Here is a 16,396-nt window from a genome sequence, read left to right as displayed (position 1 = left end):
GTATACGACCACATGTTCCCGGGATAGCCCGACTCCTGCCCACAGAGTGGGGCGGGAGGGAGGGAAGGGGACAGAGTGGAGGGTGTGTCCCCAGCACCTGAGGCAGGGCTCCTGCAGCAGCTGTGCCCCAGGGTTCTGTCCCCAAGTCAGCCACATGCTCCAGGCCCCAGGCCGAGCCTCCCTCTCCCACTTTTCCCTTTGTTCTCTGGAATGCATAAAGCTGCTCATGACTCAAGTCCCTAACAGCAGAGATGGAGTGGCAGAGAGACTCTGCTGGGTGCTGTCCTAATGCGATGAGTTCATTCACTCGCAGTGTTTATTACTCTCACCATTCACCAGAGAAAAGGGAGGTTCCAGGAACTGAGCAGCAAGGCACAAGTTTGGGACCCACGTCCAGCCTACATGCCACTCATGCTGATGTGGTGACCCCTGACAACAGCACATGGCAGCACTCCCCCCAGCGAGAACTGAACCCAAGCCTCAGCCAGCACTCAGGCCAGGCAGGGTGTCAGTGTGCTGGCCTCAGTCCTACTCACGCCTGCTCCCTGGCTCCGTCTGGCTTCCAGCCACAGGAAGAGGTACGAAGGACAAGCACGAAGGGACACTTCCAACCAGGAGCACTGGCCGCTAAGGGGCAGGTGGGCATAACCACTAACTCATCAAGAAGAGGTGACGCAGTGCGCCATGGCCTTCCGGCCCAGTCCTATCCTTGGTTGGCAGAGCTGGGCATTCTCTGTCCCGATGTGCCGATTCCCAGTGCTGCCTGGGCACAAGCCGTAATCCTAGAACAAACTCTGCATCTGGCCGGCAGCAGAATGGGCCACACCGTGCATGGGTGCCCATGTTTGAGAAGCCACCCCCAAGGGAGACTGGCCCGACCCAAACACTGCAGCACACACAGTGTAAGCACCACCGAGGACACACAGAACTCAAACACACACTCACTGGATATGCTTAAAAATCATCATTTTTCATCTGATCAAAGGGGGAGTCACTTTCTGACTGGTCACTGCACTTCTCTTAACAGCTTACCACAGAAAAAGCATTTAAACATCAGTCTTGCCACCACAAACTTAGAAGTCTAGACAAGAATATATTTTATTTTTTCATAAAAGTTTTACCAAAAAAATATATATTTTTTGCTTAACTTAAAAATACAGTTTCAGAAAGCAACATCTAAGTTGTTGGAATTCATTACACATCTAAAAACAGCCGTGGAGGGCGGCGTGGACAGAGTGGGCTCCAGTGTCACACATCCGCCTGTTCATTTCAGAAGCTTCACCTTGTCCTTCAGTACCCTGAAGGTGGGGTTCCTGCTGATCTTCTTGTTAAAGATGACCACGAGCTCCTCTTCGGACTTGTGGCAGTCACCGGTCACTGTGTGATACTGCGCTAGGACCTTCACGGGGAAAAGAGATGTTACACAGCGGTCCATGTCCTGTTCCCCTAGGTCTCCAGTGGGCAAGGCAAGGCCGGCACTGAGCGCACAGTGCAACACCCACAAAAAGGACCACAGACACTGCCACTCTAGGACAGCAACCACTAACAAAAATGAGGTAAACCCAAACTCTCGACACTGCCCCGGCTGAGGCTACAGGAGGGGTTTGGTGCAGTTTTTATCTACGGAGCCCATGGGGCTAATGGGTCAGCCTGAACACTGAGACATAAACACACTCTTCTAGTGTTTTAGGTAGAAGAAACAAAAAATAGGAGCTGACAACACAGCTCAATTGGCTAATCCTCTGCCTCCAAGGTCAGCAACCCGGAGCGCTGGTTCATGTCCCGGCTACTCCACTCCCCATGCAGCTCCCTGCTTATGGCCTGGAAAAGCAAGATGGCTCAAGGGCTGGGGACCCTGCACCCACATGGGAGACCCAGAGCAGGATCCTGGCACCTGACTTCAGATCAGCTCAGCTCTGGCCACTGTGGCCATTTAGAGAGTGAACCAGCGAATGAAATTCTGTCTCCTCTCCATAAACAAGCCTTTCCAATAGAAATAAGCACATTTAAAAAAACAAAAACAAAACAAAGCACCCAATTATTCCTGGGGGGCATTTGGCCCAACATGCAGAAGTCACCTGGGATGCCTGCACCTCCACACTGAAGGGTCTGGGTTCAAGTCCAGGCTCTGCTCGCAATTCCCAGCTTCCTGCTTACAGGAACACAGGTGGCAGCAGCTGAGGGCTCTAGCATTTGTGTCCCTCCCACTGGAGACACTGCCTGGCTCCTCGGCCCTGGGTCTGGGGCTATATGGGTATCTGGGCATTGACCCAGTGGCTGGGAGGTCATCTCCCAAGTCAGTGTTAAAGGTAAGCAAATTTGCCAAAGCTACCACATGGCATACCTTTTTCCTTAGTTTTTTGATGGAGATTTCATTGTCGGGAGCCTGTTTCAGAACTGCTTTAATAGTCCCCTTCCAGTTGAATTTACCTACATGGCAACAGGTAGGTAGAGATTAAGGAGGGGCGGGGCAGAAGGGCAGCAAGAGGCATCCCTGCGGTGCCAGGGCCACGGCCAGGCCACTGCAGGAGATGCAATGGGCACCATCGTCTCCTACAGATGCTGGCCACCGACAGCGACCTCATCCACGTCACAGAGAAAGCATCCATCCCACACCCGGGAGGGTCCCAGGCTGAGCGCTGAGCACCCAACTCCCACGGTCACAGATCCTCCCCGGCCTTGTTCCTGCCTGGGCAGAACCCTGGGGTGTGGGGAGCACACAGGGACACGAGGACCTGCCTCCTCAGGCCTGAAGTCCTGTGTGATGGGCCGTGTGGAAGAGGATCCATGACAGCACACTGGATAATTCTTGGGCAAAGCGGGGTGGCCATAGCATTCCAAGCCAGCCAACTGACAAGAGGTGGGCATGGGCGGCTCAGGGACAGGGAGAGGACAGGCCCTGGAAGGTGTCCTAAATGCCAAAGCTAACACACGTGTGCACTTCCCAGCCAGACCCAAAGGGGCACTGGCAGACTGCTGCCCCAACTCCACCCTGCCAGCACCAACGTGGGTTTGCTCTTCCCATACCTCGTCTGGGGACACAGTTCACTGCCCTCGCCCCCACAACGGGGAAGGACAGGCGAGTGCAGGCCACGCACCTTGCGCAGGCGCCTCGGGCTCTTCCGGTTCTCCACCCTCGGCACGCACTGCCAGCTTCATCTTTTTCTTCTTGGAATCTGTCTCGGCTAAGTGTTTAGAGAAGACAGCCTGCATTTACCCAGAGCACGCCTCCCACCGGCGGGTCGCATGCACAAGCCAGTGGTTAGGTCACTCCCACAGCCGCCCTGATGCCCTCTGCTGAGGCCAGGTCCTGCACATCCCCGACTCTCAGCTGCAGTCAGCCGGCCACATACCTTCTTCCTGCTTCCGTTTTCTTTTCCCCACAGCTGACTTTGTCTCCTCTGCACCGGCACCCTCTCCCCTGTCCGCTGCCTCCTCTCCCTTGCTCATCTTCTTGGTCCTCTTGCTGGTCGAGCCATTGGCCTTGGGCGTTTCCTCCCCGTTGGCCTCAAGTTCAGTGTCGGGTTCCTTTCTGCACTTCTTGAGCTTCCGGCCCTTGGCGTTTTCTTGGTGGTTTTCCAGTTTGAGCTCTTTCTTTTCTTTCTTTCTGTTCTTCTGTCGCTCCTCCTTCCTCTCTCTCTTATTCTTCTTCACCTCTGCCTGCTTCACTGTAGCATCATTTGCGTCAGAGGCTGGAACCTGGGCAGGGGTTTCTGCGTGCGGACTTACCCCTTTGGTGGGTGGCGGCTGAACTTGCCCCTTATCAGCTGGCTCCTTGTTTTTGCCAAAAAGCAAGAAATGTGACATGCTCAGTCTAGCTGTGTCAACGTAACTGGTCACAACACTGACCATATTTTATAACAGCTAAAAAGTGGCAGAGACAAGGAAACGGGCGAAACTCCCAGACCCCAGCCCTCTCTGCAGGGAACATTTTTCTTCCATGGGAAAATGGCACAACTCCCGGGTCTGAGACTGGAGTCAGACACGCAGGCCTGCAGGCCCCACACCTTCCTCCCAGGAAAGAGCAGATAGCTGGGACCTGCCGCCCAGGGTGTCTGCAGACCTTGGCTAGCTACTGACCTGCTCTGAACCTGCTTCCTCAACTGCAGAATCAGCACTAGCAGCCTATACAGACAGCGCTAGCTCTGTCCCTTTCATACCATGCTCTCAGGGCTCCTTTCCTGGAAGAGAATCTAAAGCAAAGTACCAAACTGCCCCAGGAGCCCTGCCACCTCCAGGGAAACAAGAAGGGCACCAACGGTGGCAGCTGCAGTGTGGCTTTGGGTGCCCCGAGGCACGGGTGCATCTGTGCAGGTCTGGGTCCAAGCTCAGTTCCATCCAGCACCAACCAGACAACACAACACAAGGTCCTCACAGTCCTCCAGCTGGACCAAGCAAGGGCAGAAGGGGCTTCCAGGGTGCATGAGGCCTCAAGCCATTGCACTCAGGAGTGGTGCCAGGAAGCGGACACTGAACAGTTCTGGGGTCTTGGGGTGGCTTGGAAGTGAGGGCTCCCAGGTTTGGGCCGAGGCAGCATTCAGAAGCTTAGGAAGAGACTGCCATTCGCATCCCTCAGCAAAGTGTTCCTACAACCTCCAGGGCCAGAGCCCTCGGTCTCCCCTGCACCTGGCCTGACTCCAGACCGGCAGCTCAGCCCCCGGTACAGGACACAAAGGTGCAGTGCTATCATCTCTGTCCTGCACCCCATCTCTTCTCCCCAACCCAGTACCTGCTTTCTGCTCCACCCTCTCCACGGCCCTTGTCCTATCTGACAGAGCCTGCTGGCCACGTGAGCAGTGTGGAGCCCTTTTGGAGGTGGCACCTACCTGGTGGGAGGTCCTTAGATGACCTGAGGGACCACCCTCAGAGGGGATGCGGGCTCCCAGTCTCCTCTGCTTCCTGTCTGCAGAAGTGAACTCTGTCCTGTGTATGCTCCCATGTGTTGCCGCAGGACCCGCACCACAGCCTGTGCCACACTGTGTGGGCTGTGCCACTCTGTGAGGGCTGCCAGTCTCTCTTGTGTACAAAGGTAGCCTGTCTCCTGCATTCCATTTCAGTAACAGAAAACAGACCAGCACCAAGACAGACACTTGGATACACTGCCAGGGCTGGCATGATGGCTCACTGGCTAACTCTTCACCTGCCTGGCAGCCCGGATGGGCACCAGTTTGTGTGTTGTCTGAGCCACCGTCCATCCAGCTTGTGGTCTGGGAAAGCAATGGAGGATAACCCAAAGCCTGGGACCCTGTACCACATGGAAGACCCAGAAGAGGCTCCTGACTTCAGATTGGCTCAGCTCTGGCCACTAGGGGGTGAGCCAGCAGAAAGGAGATCTTTCTCTGTGTATCTCTGTCTAAATATAAACTTTAGACAACTATCCTCTTGTTTTGTCAAATTACAGATTTAGTTTCCAAAGAGGAACTAAGCAGCAAACAAGAGCAAAGCACGACTGAATAGACGGGCGTGGGGGTGGGAGGTTGTGGGTGGGGTGAACCTGTAAGCTTCCCCACACATGTATTCTCTTTGCCACAAAGACATTGTGCTGTAGGCCTAGCAGCTAGTAAATGCTGGGCATGCTCACAGACCTCTGCCCTCCCTCGGGAAGTGGCCGCTGTGGCCCCTAGGCCATCATCTCCCTAGTGGCCCATCCCCTTGCATGACTGCTCATGTGCGGCACCACAGCCACTCCCTGGGCATGCTGTGTTTTTCTCCAGGGCCCAGGACAGGCCAGGTCCCCAGGGAGCACGAGGAGGTGAATGATCACTGTCCATGTTTTTGTAGATAAGGAAACTGGCATGAAGAGGCTAGATGGCGTGCCCACACCCACGTGTGGCACACAGCATGGCAGGGACATGGACCAGGTCTGCTGAATAGTGCAGTGCCTGCCCTTCCCCAATGCCTGGGGCTGGCTTTCCAGGCTAACCGTACGTTGGCTGGCACCACCAGCAACAACTCTCTCTACACACCAAGCACACCTTCCCTGCAGGGCACTCAGTTTACTCCTCCCCGTGAAGGAAGGCACAGGCGCTTGAACACAAGTGAGACATTCCCATTCCATTATGATGAGTTACACCACAGACTGAAAATCAAATTCCACTTACGTTGCTTGAGGCTTCAGAAAAGATATTCCACACCTGCTCCAGGACAGACTCATTGTGAATCTTCAAACTGTTCTTCATCCAGTTCTGCACGAGAAAGGAAGAGAGAGCCATGCATACATGCAGAGACCCCGCCGTGGTCCCAGACGGGCCACGCGCACGGCCAGCTCCTTACCTGGAATTTTGCCTTTTTCCTGGGGACGTTGTCAAATGTGCTAATCTGCTCTAAAAGCTCTTTCACTTTGGGACTGACATTGGGCTTCTTAATTAATTCATTAATTTTCTACAAGAAAAGGAAAATAAAACAAAAGCAATCAGCAACCAACATAGAAGTTTCATAAAAAGCAAGCAAAATGTTATTTCTTTAAAAAAGAAGATTTATTTATTTATTGGAAAGTCAGATATACAGAGAGGAGGAGAGACAGAGAGGAAGATCTTTCATTCATTGATTCATTCCTCAAGTGGCTGTAATGACCAGAACTGAGACAGTCCGAAGCCAGGGGCCAGGATCTTCCTCTGAGTCTCCCACATGGGTACAGGGTCCCAAGGCTTTGGGCCGTCCTCGACTGCTTTCCCAGGCCACAAGCAGGGAGCTGGATGGGAAGAGGAGTTGCCGGGATTAGAACGGGCGCCCATATGGGATCCCGGTGTGTTCAAGGCGAGGACTTTAGCTGCTAAGCCATGCTGCTGGCCCGCAAGCAAAATGTTAACTTAGACCCAGATTCCCCAGGTGTATCGACCCTAAAGGTAAAAGCATTAACTTCTCTTCAACCCATGAGGGAGTTGGTCAGAGCAGGACGGCAGGAAGACATTAAAAGCATCTCAAGTGGGAACAGTGAAGTCAGTAAGATGATCTGCTTCAGACAATTTCTGCGAAGGAATATGCTGTCGGCACAGCAAACCCCAAAGAGTCCACTAAATCCCCATCAGAGCCAACACACAAAGCTGCAGCACTCAAAAGTCATCAATGCATTTCCACACACTAATGGATTTTAAAAAGAAACAAGAAAGGAACTCCATTTACAAGAGCAGCAAAAATAATAGAACAATTAGGAATAAATGTAAGATTTGTATGAAAATTGCAAAACCATGCTGAAAGAAATCAAAGACACTAACAAGTAGACATCCATGTCACAGACTGGAACTTAATGTATACAGCTGGGAGGACAGAAGCAGCAGCTCCACCCCAGAACTCTCGTGCCATTTACAAGGATGCTGAGCAGCCAAGACAACATTGCAAAGGAACAGAGACGGTGAGCTTAGACTTCCTGGTTTCAAAACTTACTGCCAAGTACAATAATCAAGCACAACAGAACAGAGAGCCCACGATGAACACTTGCATGTATGGTCACTAACGGAAAAGGACAGGCTAAACCGCCAAAAAACACATCCACTCTCTTGGATCCGAGCTCAGCATCGAGTCCTGGCTGCTCGGGCTCTCATCTAGCTCCCTGCTAACGCTCTTGAGAAGACAGCAAAAAGTGACCCAAAGGCCTGGCGGCATGGCCTAGTGACTAAAGTCCTCACCTTGAACACTCCAGGATCTCATCTGGGCGCCCGTTCTAATGCCAGCAGCTCCACTTCCATCCAGCTCCCTGCTCGTGGCCTGGGAAAGCAGTCGAGGACGGCCCAAAGTCTTGGGTTCCTACACCCATGTGGGAGACCAGGAGAAAGTTCCTGGCTCCTGGCTTTGGATCGGGGCAGCACGGGCCTTTGCGGTCACTTGAGGAATGAATCAATGAATGGAAGATCTTCCTCTCTGTATATCTGACTTTGCAATAAAAATAAATCTTTAGGGAAAAAAGTGACCCAAGTAGGTGGGTCCCCAGCACTCATGCAAGAGAATCACAATGGAGTTCCTGTAGGGGCTTTTAGGGAATCAACGAGCAAACTGAAAAATGAACTCTCCCTCTCTGTGTTGCTCTTTGAAATAGAGAAAAGGACAGTCTTTTCCACCAATAGTGCTGGGAAAATTGAGTATTCAGAAGTCAAAGAATGAAACTGTGAGTCTACTCTATGTACAAAGATGAACTCAAATGGATCAAAGACCTAAATCTGAGGGGTCAGATGACAAAGTCTTAGAAGAAAGCATAGGGGAGAAATTAAAAAAAGGCAAGCAAGCATGGGGAGACGCTCCGGGACACTGGACTGGCCAGCGATTCCTAGGATATAACACCAAAAACACAGATAACAAAATAAAGTGAATTATAGAAAAAATTAAAACTTCTATGACTCAAAGGACATTATTAGTACCATGAAATGGCAACTCACAGAATAGAGAAAATGTGTGCAAATCTTGTATGACACAGAATTAATGTTACAAACAAAAAGAACTCCTATGATGCAACAACAACAAAACCAGCCCAGCCAGAAAAGTGGCCAACAGGGCAGGTGCCGTGGCACCAGGGACGGGGCGGCTGCTGGGACACCCCACTGAATCAGAGTGCTTGCCTCTCCTTCTGATGCTGCTTCCTGTCCCTCGCAGACAGCCGAGGACAGGACAAGAGCGTGCGTCCCTGCCACTCGCATGCATGCAAGAATCCCTTCCTGTCACAGCTGAGTAATATCCCAGGGCCTATTGGTGTGTACCATCTCATTTCTCCATTCATTTATCAATTGATGCTGGGTCACTTGTACTTCTTGGCAGTTGTGAGTGACTTGGGGTGGCCTGGAAGTGAACCAGTTGCTGCACTGAGGGGCAGGGAGGAAGAAAGGTTCTTCTCCCAGGATCAAACATCTGCACCCCCAGGCCCACGTGCAGCCTGAGAACAGCCACTCTACTGACAGGAAGCCTGCCGCAGTCCCGCACTGGGGAGAACCCCAAGGCTGCGACACCACAGGGGTCACCCAGGAGCCCAGGTGGTTCTCCATCACCTGTACTCCACCCTCCTGGGGCTGTCGACTGGAGTGAGGAAGACTCCGACTGCTTAACTGATGATGCAAGGATTGGACTGTGGGTGCCGGACCTGGAAACTTCAGCCAACCTTGCCTAGAAAGGGCCCGTGGGTAAATACTGCACACCCACAGGCTTCTACTGCCTTCACAAAGAAGGGCTGGCCCCACTGGGCCCCACTGTGTGCCCATCCACTTCAGATGAGTTCATCTGAGTGCTGACAGTGCGACAGAACTCCCACCCCCAAGTGCCCAGGGACCTCGTCTGCTTCCTGGGGGCTGGACACGGAGGGCACACCCACAGACTGAACAGTACAGTCAGGACACAGGATTTGTCTACAGACTGTGACTAACATACCTTACCGATTAAGAAGTAATGACATGAGCTATGTGGGAACTCTTTGTACTACTTCAAAATTTGTTTTCCAAGTTTAAAACTATCCTGAGGTTGGAATAAAAAAGGGATCTCCCTGGCTCCTCAGGCTGCAATGGGCACACTCTGCACACCCTCTGTGAATCGCAGTCCCGTTCTCCTAGGAGATGCCAACCCGCTGAGCCAATCCATGCTCACAGTTCCCAGGCACACGTGTCATCCAATAGAACAACCAGATAAAGCTGAGTGTTCTAGTCCACACTCCAGTCCACGTTTAAGAAATGCCTCTGCCGTGCCTGACGCACGTGCCAAGTGACATCGTCTGAGCTAAACAAGCGGTGTCACCTCCGGAAGCCAAGGACAGCGCTGTTCAGGGAAGCCTGTGAGAATTCTCATGTCTTTTGGCAAAGAATCTGCAAAATGTGTGGACTAAAACAGCACACTGCGCTCAGTGACTGCCGAAAAGATCTCTCTGATGTGTTTAGTTCACCTTCAGTCTGCCTGAAGATGTGCTATCTTGTGGCTTGCCGGGCTTCCGAGGAAGCAGGTGTTGGGTGAATGAGGCCCACGTTACCTGAATCCATGCCTGCTGTTTCACGTCACCTTTGTGCGTTTTACCTTCGTAGCCTTTGCCACCATACTTCTGGTCTTCACTCACACACTTCACATGGTTTTTGTAGTCATTGCCCCTGTAACATGATCAGAAGTCTGGCCATCAGCGAGGTGGCACGTGGGAGGCCTGTCTAATGCCAGCTGCTGCTCATGCCTTTTTCTTGAGAGTAGAGACAGGGAGAAACATCTGTCCATCTGCTGGTTCACTCCCCAGTGACCGCAACGGCCGGAGATGAACCTATCCGAAGCCAGGAGCTTCCTCGGGCCTCCCGCGAGGGTGCAAGGTCCCAAGGCTCTGGGCCACCCTCGACTGCTTCCCCAGGTCATACGCAGGGAGTTGGATGGGAAGTGGAGCAGCCCGGACATGTATAGGCGCTCACATGAGATGCCAGTGCCACACTTTACTCTGTACTTGCTCACAGCTGTCATAGCACTGGCACCCTGGTATCCTGGTCACAGCCCATTTCCCTCCTCTAGACTCTTCCATTAATGCCAGTGGCCAGCATGGCACTGCCCTAAGTTAGACCTGGCATGTGACAGCTTAGTGCCAGTCTGGACTCAAGTAGCCAGCTCCCCTACTGATAAACCTGAGAGCACAGTGGAAGACAATCCCATTATCTGGGCCTCTGCCGTCCACGTGGGAGACATCAGTCTGGCCAGAGCAGGCTGCTGTGGCCGGCTGGCAAATGAGCCAGCAGATAGAAGACATCTCTTTCTCTCTTACAGGGGACAGCTCCCATGCAAGCTTTGTAAGTTCTCAGGGTCCCTCAGGGAAACACTGGGGACAAGGCTAATGGCCGCGTTCCCAGGTCAGAAACAATCAGATTTTCATGTACTTTAGACACCAAGGATTAAGCCTGGACAAAAAGTTCAGCACCTTCAGAACACAAAAATCACTGCTCTGGAATGCCATTCAAACCTGCTCGTGGCAAACAGCCAGCACCCAGCAGAGGCTGATGGGGCAGGTGCGGCCACACACAGCATCTCAGCCGAAGGCCACACCGACGGGGGCGGCATGAGCTCAGGAGGCTGGCTCTCTGCAAGCGTCCACCCTCCTGACCCTGTCGCCCCAGCCCTCCCAGAGAGCTCCTCCGAGGAATTGTCTCCCCAAGGACTTGGCGGCCAAGAGGGGTCTGACTTCAACCTCCGGTTTCCCACGCAGGACCCAGCCTTCTTGGTTGCTAGGTGGCCATGATGAGTGTGCACGCTAGCTTCCCGGCTCACAAGCCCACCTCGCCAGCAGCACAGGCACGCAAGGCCCTGGCTGCAGAGCTGCTCCAGAACCCTGAAGCCTCAGCCACCACTGGCCCCTAGAGTCTGAAATGGTGTTGACAAGATGAGGACCTGTGCCATGAATGGCAAATCCATCGAGGCCTCCTTCACGGGAGGCAGGGGCTCACATACTTGGGCCATCACCCACTGCCTTATAGACGCATTAGCAGGAAGCTGTATCAGAGGTGAGGTGGACCTAGCCCTAGGCATGCCCCTAAGGGATGCAGGCAGCCCAAGCAACAGTCCAACCCGTGTACCACAACGTCCCAGGGCCCCTTCTACAGGATCCTCCACTTTGAAGCAAAGGGCCCTGCAATTTGCCTGGACTTTCCAGGCTCTGGGTGGCATGGCTCCCAGAACTGGGCTGGAACGTCACCATGGTTCTCGGTGAAGTGCGCGGAACTTACCAGAAGTCTTTCCCGCAGTCAATACAAGAAAGGCATTCACAGTTTCTGCACACAGATACATGCTTTTCCACTTGTATCTTTTTCACTGATTCACCACACGCGTTGCAAGTAAAAAACACCATTTTCAGTTAATGATTAAAACAGCTTCTGTCCAAGACAGGTTGTGAATCTTCCACTAAAATAAAAAGGAAAAAAATTTGCTTACTGTGAGCTGAAACTTCCATTTCCAAAACATGATTCATAGAGAACTTTGTGACCATAATTTCATATGAAAATACTTGGAAATAACAGAAGCATGACAGATGAGAGCCGTTTCCCTCTGTGGTGAAACGATTGTCCATCACGACCCTGACAGGCTCTGGGCTGCACACTGGCACGTGCAGGACACTCCGGCAGCTCCGCAGGGGTGAATCTGTGACTCCTCAGCGTACCCGGCAAGGGCACTGCTGCCCAACACCCGAGGCACCTGAGGCAGAGGTGAACCAACCAGCCCAGGACCACACAGCAGCAGACTGGCTGCAGAGAGGCTTCAGGAGCTATAAACGGTGGAGCTTTCTGTTCCATTAATGGTGAGTCCATGTGTGTGCTTTCTCCCGTGGGTGTGTAAGAGTAGGGGTCCAGAATGAACCCTCTACTCCCCACATGTACTGCCAGCATTTCACGGGCCCAGTTCTCAGAGAATGGAGGCAGGGGTACCAAGTGGGAGGACAGGCAGCTTGCACAGACACGGAGGGCATTCCAAATGACAACACTGTACACACACAGGTGCCAACATCTGTGGATGGGGAGCACAGCCTGCTGTCTGCTCAAAGGCTCGGGATCCCAAACAGGCATCCCAAGCCAGCAGGTGCCAAGTTACTGCAGGCAGCCACAAACCCTGCTCTCCCCAGCACTGCCCGCATCCACTGTGTCTGCGCGTGCGCGCACACACACACTCAACATCAAAACCTCAGGGAGTGGCTGGTGTTTGCAGCGTCATGGGTAAAGTCACCAGCACCCCATATGGGTACTGGCTCACGTCCTGACTGCTCCATGACCTAAGGACAGCAGTGGAAGACAGCCCAAGCGCTCAGGCCTCTGCCGCCTACGTGGGAGACCCCAGTGAAGCTCTGGCTGCCGAGGTCACAGGGGAGTGAACCAGCGAATGCAAGATCACACACACTCTCACTGACCCTGCTTTCAAACTAAAGAAATCCTAAGAAAAAACCTCATGAAGATGCTGTCGTGTTCTAAGTGTTACAGAGGCTAAGAGTAAGTTTCCATTGCTCCCCAACCTCACTGCTAGATTCTAAGAGGGCTACTCCATGACTCAGTTTGCATGCTTCAGGGTCACCCGACGCCCAGGGGCCCGTGACTCTCACAATATCGCACGCATGAGCACCACTTCCCACCCCGGACATGCTCTGGGTCACCGCTGGCAAGGTCCCGCCCAAGCAGTACCAGGACTGTTCACAGCCACTCAGCCCTGAATGGAAATGTACAAAAGGCCTGGTCAGTCTCCGTGGAGGCCCCTGTGGGGCACTGCCAGACGACAGTTTATCAGCTGGTGTCCTGGTGTCACCAATCAGAATGGAGAGAGGCAGGGTATGTGGCCACCTATGGCCTCCCTGCAAAGCAGTCTGGCCACCCCAGGACATGCTGCGAAGCTGTGAGGCCGTGCGATCGGTACAAACATGGGCATGTCACAAGTTCCCATCCAGCTCCCCTTGCAGGCCAGTGTCCTGCACCACGCGGTCACAGCTCCACAGGTCAGTCAACAAGAGCAGCCGCTCTACCTCACACAGGCAGGTGGGCAGGCTGACAGCAGGAAGCAGTCCGCTGGTATCTGTACCAGGCCAAGCCACTGCGCAAAGCAACTGGCTGCTCAACAAGCTGTCTCGTCCCTGTGAGACAAGGACAAAACACGTCCCCTCAAAGGCACAGGTGGTCTAGCACTTCCCAGCCTTGGCTGTCGGAGACAGCTCTGAATCTCGGAGGAGCGAGGACCCGCCCCCCCCCCCCGACCTGGCAGGGCGGGTCAGACAGGAAAGACACACTCAGGGCATCTGTGCTGGACATGTCATCCCTCAGGAGACAGGTCACACCGTGTCAACATCAATTCAGGAGATCAGAAGTCCAGCACAAAGACCCCCTTTAACCGGGTCTTTGAGGTCTGCAAGATAAAATGGGCAGACTCCCCAGGAAATGAGAGCTTGGTCTCCCAGTGTTCTCTGCAAGACTTTCACACGCAACACCAAGAGAAAAAGCCGGGCTCCCGCCTGCCTAAGGGGAGGAGGTCCTGAGGGAGCTGAGCTCTCCCTCACCCAGGACCACCGAGCATCTCAACTCTAGCCCCCACACTCCCCAGGCTCTGCCTCCCACTGGATCCAGTCCCTGGGGAAAAGCACCAGGTAGCTATGCAGTAAACACTTGCACGGCCACACAGACAGCAAGCTCCCATCTTCGAGCAAACCTCCAGACCCAGCCCAGCTGCCTGGCGGACAGGGCGTCCCAAGTCTGTATGTGTCTTCTGATTTCAGAAGCAGAAAGGTTTAACTTACTGTGCCGACCCAACACAGCAGGGATTGCTGAAAACAAACAGGTCTGCTGTTAGATTCCACCAGGAGGCAGAAACACCTGAGCTGACCCAGTGCAGGTCTGGCAAGTCTGTCACACTGACTGAAACCTGAAGCCATTCCTGTCAGCTGCACACGACATGCTACCCACCAGATTCAGGATACACTGCAACTTCCAGTCACCCCGTCCTCAACAGGACTGGCCAGTCCTAAACCAGGGTCCCCCCTTCTCTCCCTGCAGCCACTGTAAGCATGTTCTCCCTTCTAAAAAGGAGAGCTCAGGAAGGGGCAAACAGAGCAGGGCTCCGCTGGCTGCACACGCCAGCTGCCGCAGGCACCACCCAGCAGTGGTTTGGACCCAGGGCTGTGCTCTCCAGAGCCCTGGGGCTCGGCTAGAAGCTGACCAGGTGCTCAGAGTGCACTTCTGCACTCCCCACCGCCCCATCTCCCGAATGCTGAGACGCGTGGCCATGAGCCCCTACAAAGCCATCCCACACTCAGTCATGCACTCAACACTCAGGACAGAACCCCTCATGGCGCAGGAGGTGGTGTGCTAGGCTGGGTGACAGCTGCAAGCTCTTCCCTGCCGTGGTCGTGGGCTATCACATCCTGGCCATCCGCTTGGCCACCGCTCTCATAAACAAGAAAAAGAAAAATGATGGGTTTTATAACACAGCTTTCCACTTAACACACATCTCAGCCCTCCAAGCCCGTGTATATGACTGCAGGACAGACGCTGAACTGAAGGGCAGCAGACAACAAACCCGAGGACCAGCCACCATGCCTTCTCTCAAAAACAACATGGCCAAGTCTTTAGGGCTGCGACTGGGGCAGAGGGCCTGAGCCAAGATGGACAGGTGCAAAATACCTTATCACAAACTGTAGGATGGGTCCAACACGTGTCTCAAAGCATCAGCCCACGTCAAAGCCTCACTCCTACCCATGGGGACAAAGGCACCCAGTGACTGACTCCTGTGGACATCAAGATGACCACACCCAATCCTCCCAAATACGACTTGCCCGTCTTCACACACCCACACCCTCCCTGCCCCACTGGCACCCGGCTCAGATAACGCATCCTGAAGTTGGGGTTCTGGGCCTGGGACTTGGGGGCTTTATTTTGTACTTTCCTCTTTGTGCATTTCTGCATTTTTCATTTTCCTTTAAAAAAATCATCTTTCTAATATAAATCTCAACAACAAATCACTTTTACTATCCTGCTCGCGCCCCACTCTCACATTACCAAAACAGCCCACCTGGGGCCCAGGCTGGCAACCCCAGGCCACCTCCCCTTTTAAGCATCAAGTTCTCCTGTCTGTTAAACCAATGGTTCAGGCCCACCGGACTGGGCCACGAGCACGGCGAGGTGCAGGCGGGCTGCCTGCCGCAGCACTGTGCCAGGTACAGGGCGGTCTGGGCCACAGTGGACGCTCTCTGCAGAAAAGCCAGTCTTGCCAAACACTCACACCTCCACTTCACTCCTCCTACCCCCTCTCCTGGGACATAAAGGCTGTACTCTCCGTGCACCTGCCGCATGCCAAGGCCTGACCGTCACAGGGGTCCTCACCATAGCACCCCTTCCTCAATTCAGCTTTTGCATGGCCGTGCCCCTCGCGAGGAAACCCGAAGAGGGTAAGTTGCTGTTTGCATCCCCAGTCGGCCATGGTAACCTGGTCTCCTGGACCCCCACTGCGCCCCGAAGGCCGCCTCTCTGGGAGCGGGGTTCTGAGAGCCTTAAGAAGCAGAGAACATCCACGAGCTGTTGGGACGCGCGGCTGGGGCTCGGGCCACCTCCGCAGGGCGCGAATTAGTCCGGCCTGGACGGCTCCCTCGCTCGGAGCGGCCGGGCCCGGGGGCACTGAGGGCGCAGGCACCGGCGCCGCCGCCCCGGCCCTCTGCTCGCTCGCTCTCTCTCTGAGCCCTGCCCTCCCAGGTCGGACCTCGGGGTCTCCGTCCCTCACCTCTCGGCCAGCGCCTGCCAACCGTTTCCACCGGCCGCCGGCAGCACGTGGCGCCTCGGCCCGCCACCTGCTCCGCAGCCGCCCCGCGCCCGGGCACCGAGGAGCCGCCCCGCGCGCCTGCGCGCCGCCACCACGCCCTCGGCGGAAGCGGCGTCGCCGGAAGCCGGCAGGCGGGCTCGGGGCGCCGAGGGGGCGTTGTCTGCGGAGCCGGGCCCCGCGGGGCGGG

General features: G+C 54.4%; 1 protein-coding gene across 2 annotated transcripts; it reads right to left on the bottom strand.

The window, feature by feature from the left end:
* Positions 1-1,073: 1,073 nt before the first annotated feature.
* LYAR (Ly1 antibody reactive) lies at positions 1,074-16,258 on the bottom strand. Of its 2 annotated transcripts, none has more exons than XM_040966144.1 (9): positions 16,171-16,258; positions 11,655-11,829; positions 9,938-10,052; positions 6,274-6,381; positions 6,102-6,185; positions 3,354-3,774; positions 3,099-3,185; positions 2,345-2,430; positions 1,074-1,399 (listed from the first exon to the last, which is right to left on the bottom strand). In XM_040966144.1, the coding sequence occupies exons 2-9, from the start codon at positions 11,774-11,776 to the stop codon at positions 1,265-1,267; spliced, it is 1,158 nt and encodes a 385-aa protein (XP_040822078.1). In that variant the 5' UTR covers positions 11,777-11,829; positions 16,171-16,258; the 3' UTR covers positions 1,074-1,264. The 2 variants fall into 2 exon arrangements, with proteins under 2 accessions (XP_040822078.1, XP_040822079.1); XM_040966145.1 differs by having other exon boundaries at positions 3,354-3,771.
* Between the last annotated feature and the right edge of the window lie 138 nt (positions 16,259-16,396).

Source organism: Ochotona curzoniae, unplaced genomic scaffold (assembly GCF_017591425.1).
Source record: "Ochotona curzoniae isolate NIBS_2020 unplaced genomic scaffold, NIBS_Ocur_1.0 scaffold_4505, whole genome shotgun sequence".
NCBI lineage: Eukaryota > Metazoa > Chordata > Mammalia > Lagomorpha > Ochotonidae > Ochotona > Ochotona curzoniae.
This window is presented reverse-complemented; position numbering and strand designations above follow the sequence as displayed.

Bases quoted from the DNA above. Each gene is read 5' to 3' on its own strand.
- LYAR (XM_040966144.1), bottom strand. From the start codon at position 11,776: ATGGTGTTTTTTACTTGCAACGCGTGTGGTGAATCAGTGAAAAAGATA. The intron at 10,053-11,654 runs GTAAGTTCCGCG...ATCATGTTACAG, and splicing joins GACTGCGGGAAAGACTTCTG to GGGCAATGACTACAAAAACC. The intron at 1,400-2,344 runs GTATGCCATGTG...TTCCCCGTGAAG, and splicing joins TCAAAAAACTAAGGAAAAAG to GTCCTAGCGCAGTATCACAC.